At 34.0% G+C, this 6,000-nt stretch overlaps 1 protein-coding gene across 1 annotated transcript in view; it reads right to left on the bottom strand.

Moving 5' to 3' along the window:
• Positions 1–275: 275 nt before the first annotated feature.
• The window catches only part of LOC149249732 (putative polygalacturonase At1g80170), a 119,491-nt gene continuing 113,766 nt past the window's right edge, over positions 276–6,000 (bottom strand). Inside the window, exons 4-9 of the mRNA XM_089458774.1 lie at positions 1,832–1,852; positions 1,507–1,714; positions 1,311–1,392; positions 1,120–1,228; positions 877–1,017; positions 276–773 (exon numbers count right to left, since the gene is read on the bottom strand). Of these exons, the coding sequence (XP_089314900.1) occupies positions 525–773; positions 877–1,017; positions 1,120–1,228; positions 1,311–1,392; positions 1,507–1,714; positions 1,832–1,852 (810 nt within the window). The 3' untranslated portion in view covers positions 276–524. The remainder of the gene's footprint in view (positions 774–876; positions 1,018–1,119; positions 1,229–1,310; positions 1,393–1,506; positions 1,715–1,831; positions 1,853–6,000) is intronic.

Raw genomic sequence — 6,000 nt, 5'->3', positions numbered from 1 at the left:
ATGATTAATTATTATAAAAATGACGATTATTAATTTTTTAAATTTAATTATTTAAATAAATAAATTTTAAATAATATTGATTAAAATTATAGTATTCATAATAATTATTAAATTATAATTTGTTTTAATGATAGAAAAATAATTTTAAGATTAACATAATTTTTAAATCATTTTTAATTATAAATCAAAATGAAAAATTATAATAACAATCCTCATATCATAAATTTATTAAATAAAAAAATTAATGCGAAAATTAACATCAAATTGTGATGAGATAGTAGAATAACATAAATATGATATCATTAAGTTATTGTCCATAAAACATAAATATGATATCTTTAGTTATGATCAATATTAGTGTTTGTCATGACTTCTTTTCTAACTTAGTACATTGATATTCACATATAATTTTCAACCTAGTTTTAAATATGTTGTCACGCTAAAAACTGGATGTGCCCACCACCATGGGGCCGACATAGATAATTGCAAAGCCAATGAAAGGACCGATGACTCGCAGTAACAAATCAATTTGTTGGTTCCAATCCCGGTGACGTGAATTTAACGGGAGGAATGACTTGGCCATCGCTAGAACCTTGCACATTATCCGACAAAGAAGTCGCCGGGTCTCCGTTATCCAAGTGAAGGCTGATATCCTCCATCACTATTTTTTTACATGGATCGCTCCCGCTACACGCAAGTTTTATTGCCTCTTTCGTTGCCGAAGTGCCAGTGATGTCTGTGTATGTCACGTTGCGAACTCGAACGGCGGAAGTCTACATTCACCACAACAACAAACGAGGAGACTCAATGCTATGAAACAAACTTGGTACCGAATTTTCCCTTGTTTCAAGGAAATAGGGAGCGAACTCTACTTACATCATTGTGGCATGGTTTTAACGGCTGATTGTGACATCGCGATGGAGCGGCACAGTAAGATTGATTGATAATAATGGGATTCGCGACGTTAGTCATCCTCACATGTTGGAAAATTATTCCTTGGGCATACCCAGAACCCCCCTGTATGAGCAAAAATAGAACCAGGGGAGCATAATTTATCAGCTGCGATTGAATAAACTAGAAGCATTGTGATGATACATTAAGATTTAATATTGGAATTACCTGCCAAGTTTTTATGCGTACTCCATTTTGTGTGCCATTGAGAGAAGCTTCATTAACAAACACGTCTGAAACTGTATCTTGTGAATCACCGCTGCCAAGGCTTCCAATACTGCTCATACAAAAACATCATTAACAGTTACTTCGTGTGTAAGATATAATTTTCGATATTAAACTAGGCGCCACGTCGTTACCTTATTCCGTGTCCAGGCCCACAAGCTAGTTTGTTGATTTGAATATCTGAGCTTCCATTAACTATTGAAACACAATCATCTCCTGTAGAGTTTGATATGATTTTGATTATTACAATCTTGTTTTCTGCATAACAGTCAATTATAGCACAAAAGAGGAAAGTAAAGAATATTATTAGTTATGGTAACCAAAACCAACCTGTTGCAATTGTGCAATTCTGAATCACTACATGTTGGGAAGTTTGGACGTGAATTCCATCTGTATTCGGACTGTCACCAGGAGCAACAATTTGCAAGTTTTCAACTTGAACATATGTTGACTGAGCTATTTCAACATGAATTTTTGGACTGTCCTGGAACGTCAAATCTCTCAAATGTACATTTGAGCTAGAATGTACCACAAGTGCCTACATTCAATTTTAGGTGAGCAGTGATTAAAAAAAAGGAGCTATGAAATTGAGGTCAAACTTTCAGTTTGATAATCAGTTCAAGAAAATACAGAAGGAATGTTTAGGAAAGCTTACGGTTGGGACACTCAGGCAAGTCTGTATAACACAAAATAAAAAATACAAATGTTAATAATACAAATATTTTTAAGAAAAATATTAACATAAAAGTTTTAATATAATAAAATGCTTTTAAAGTCAAAGTTTGTAATAATAAACATTCACCTTTAAGGTCACTATCTCTTTATTGGATAAGGAATCCTTTTCTGCCCCTAACCATTTTACTTCTAACATTTTGAAAAGTCAACAAGACTTTGAAATTATAAGAGAGACTTTGAAATTATAATCTCTTATGAACAAGCATATATATTCTGTTGCCACTCACAATTTGATTTTTAAGATTTAAGAAAGTATACATGCATTAATGAGTTTGAATTTATAATTTTTATGAAGAAATATATATTCTTAATTATTAAACTTACTTAAATCATATATATAATTTATTTATTTTTTTTAATAAAATTCGTAAATTTTTATTATCCATTATAATTATAATTATAATTATATATATATATATATATAACTTATTTATATATTCAAAATATATTATAATAATTAAAAATTGTAATTAAATAAAAAATTATATAAAATTATTTTATTAGAGATTATCTTAAAAAAAACTAAATTTTATAACATTTTGAGTTGGTAAAATTTGTATTTTAAATTTGTACAAGTTAATTTTTAGCAAAGTCATACTAATATTCTTTATGTCATTCGAATTTTATATATGTAAAAGTTAAAAAAATATTTATAACTAATATTACCTTGTTATGCTTTGCAACCCTAGACACATTGTAACCATTGGTAAACTTTACATTGAGCCCTCATGGCCAAAGGTTGGGAGGGGGCTCCCCCCTCCTCTAGACGACACAACAACATTTCAACCTTTAGTCTCCTCTATCAAGTAAAAACCAAGGACAAAGCCCCATTCTCGTTTCGTTAAAAGGTAGGAGGTCATACCTACTATTGTGTTGCCTGCTAAATTATGCCACACCTCTCTGACATTTCTAGATCACGTTCCCATTGGTAAGTTCACTAGGATGTGGCCTTCACCTAGATCAACTAACTTGTGGATCAAGAAAACTTAGGAATCCATGATGGAAGGCAACATAGGTCGTTATGCATGTCGTAATGGGTTCTTTTCTTTCTTGTTTTAGCTTCAAGAAGAAATATATGTTATTAGTTGTAATGGATCATATTTTTTTGGAGCCCATGGAATATATTTGAACTCCTAATCATTAGATTTCAACTTAGACGATGACATATCTGTGACAGTTCTATTATGGGTTAAATTTCCAAGACTACCCTTATCTAGCTAGAGTGAAGACTATCTGAGAGAAATTGGAAATGGACTAAGTAGATATCTTGATAGAGAAGAGCCCAGGGGTCACCATTTTGCATGTGCTAAGGTATTTGTTGAACTTGATATGGAGAAAGGGTTGCCATTTGAAATTAATATAACTCAGGGTGAACAGTGTCATTGCTAGGTTCTGGATTATGAAAATTTGTCTTTCAAGTGTAGCGTCTACTAAGAATATGGACACTTCACTGGGGATTGCAAAAAATGAAATTTCGAAGCAGGGAAGGTAAAAATGAAATTCCATGAGAGTAGTGGAAAATAAAATGAATCACTTCCCAAATGAAATGCAACCTCCTCATCAACGAGCCCCTTTGAGATTCTTCAATCTCAGGAAGCAAACCTATGTGAAACAACAAAAAACATTGTAGGGGAAGAAGTTCCTAAGGAGAAGCATGAAGAGATGGATGAGGAGGATGGGGAAATATGAGAGCCAGAGAATTAAGAAGAAAGGCATTAGAGGAGAAATGAACAAATAACTCTGGAGGATAATCAAAATCTTTTTGTCTTAGAAACAATAGTCAACCCTCAAGAACTCTAACGAAATGATGAAACCCCATCAATAGTAAAGGATAAGGGGATAGAACTTGGGAAAGTAGTAACAAGAAAAGAAAAAAAATATGAGATGGGGAAATAAATTTAGTAGTTAAGAAACTCAAAGAACCAAAAAAGGAAAACAAAGTCCATTTAAGAATGAAAAAAGAGAAACAAAATCATAATAAAATAAAAATATGGGAATCCAACTCCAAATTACTGAATTCCTAAAACTAGTAATAATCTTGAATTAGGAGCCAAAGAAAATAGACGGAGGTAAAAAAAAAATCCAATCCTCCTAAAATAAGTGAACGTTATTTTTTAGAATATAAGGGGACTGGGAAACCCTGCAAACTCCCTATCATTCAAAGATCTAGATAATCAATAAAAGTTGTAGATGTTACGACTATAGGAAACAAAGTTAGAAGAAAAAGACTCTTTGGAATATGCAAAGAAATTTTGGTGAGATTGCATTGGGGTGGCTCAAGACTCCTATGACACATCAAGAGTTTTAGGTACTTTATGTCTCCATTCTCTATTCCCTTTACATGAATTCATGAAATTGTAACATTGGATTACAATATTGCTCAAAGGAATGTTTTGAAGGAAAGAATCCCCATTATAAATGTATATTCCCCAGTCAATTATAGAGAATAAAGTGACTTATGGAATTCATTGATGGCTCTAAAATATGTACAATGGCATTTATATAGCATTGTAGGAAGATACTTCAAAACAATAATTTGTTCTTAGGAAGAGCATGCAGTTAATATTGTGAGGATCATTTTTGTGAAAATATGTAAGACTTAGTTAGTGAATGAGATCTTCTTGACATTGATCCTTAGAAAGGAAAATATACTTGGAATAGTAGGTGGATCGGATTGAGCCACATAGCAGCATGCTTGGATAGATCCCTATTACATATTAGTTGTATGACTAAAGGAAAATAGTGTACTTCCTGAATATTAGCTCAATGTAACTCATATCACTAACCAATTTCGTTGGAGATAGAACCCATGGAGAATTTATGACCAATACCTTTCATATGTAATCCATTATGACTAATGGAAGGAATGACTAATCTAATTAAGCAAGCCTGGGTGACTTCATTTAAAGGATTTCCTTATTATGTTTGCGAAAAAAAATTAAAAGTGGTTAAGAAGGCTTTGTGTCTCTAGGCAAAGGAGAAATATATACCCCCAAGCCAAGAAATGAAAGAGGTAATCCATCAACTGGAGAAAAATCAAAATGCAATAGAAATATACCAGGTGGCCGAATGGCACATTCAAAAAGAAAAGGAGTTAACCCAAAAAATTCATTCTCTGAACAGGTAGGAGGAGTATTGGAGACTGAAATCTGGTAGCACCTAGCTAAAAGCTAGTGATCATAATACATTTTTTTCACAAGTAGGCCAAGGCTAGAGAATTACATGTTAGAAAATTAAGCACATAAAATATTGCAGAAATATAAACACAGAAAACACATAAAACAAGAGAGACACAGATATACGTGGTTCACCCAATTTCGGCTATGTCCATGGAGAAACAACCAGTCCTTCCTTTTATATTATCCAACAAACTTTAAAGAGATACAACCTACAACAGATCCGCTGTAACACCCTCTTCTCTCTCAATATCCTCTCTCTTCCTCACTCAGAATACAGAAAGATACATAGATGCAATACAATTCCCTCATATATAGTGAGGGGTTGCCTTCTAGGGAAAAAACCCTAAATTAAACATAACTTCTACCATCAGATCATCCGCCAAATGAACGGCCCAGATTGACTAGAAATTACTAGACTTTTAAAAGGCAATTTTACATCTGCTTTTAGCTTCGGGGGTGCTGCCCCTGAACACCCGCCAGGGGACCGCTAGCCCCCGAACCCCCCAGCCAGGGGGGATTAGCGCCCCAGGACCCCCGCAGGGGGGACAAGTTCCCACCACACCCCCCCCGGGCATGGAGGGTTGTACAGTCTTCCTGGGGTATACATCCGGCTGAAACCTTTGAATACAAAAGATAATCAGGCTCCACACCCAACAATCTCCCACTTGGAGACTGATTATAGCAACTCCACCGCTACTTCATTTGATAGACAATGACTCCACTTTGGACCTTGTTGTTTCTCATCTTCTTCATCATACTTGAAGACCAATTGAAACTGAGCAGATTCTCAGTTTCTCCCTGGTTACAACTTTTGTTAGCATATCTGCAGGACTCTGGCTAGTCTGTATCTTTTCTAGCTTCAACTGTCCATCATCCAATGCTTACCATATGAAATGGTACTTCAGATGTA

Source organism: Pinus tabuliformis, chromosome 7 (assembly GCF_031772625.1).
Source record: "Pinus tabuliformis cultivar Carrire ecotype Pingquan chromosome 7, CPIR1, whole genome shotgun sequence".
In the NCBI taxonomy this organism is placed as follows: domain Eukaryota; kingdom Viridiplantae; phylum Streptophyta; class Pinopsida; order Pinales; family Pinaceae; genus Pinus; species Pinus tabuliformis.
Note: the sequence above shows the minus strand (reverse complement) of the source record. Positions and strands in the feature narration are given on the sequence as shown.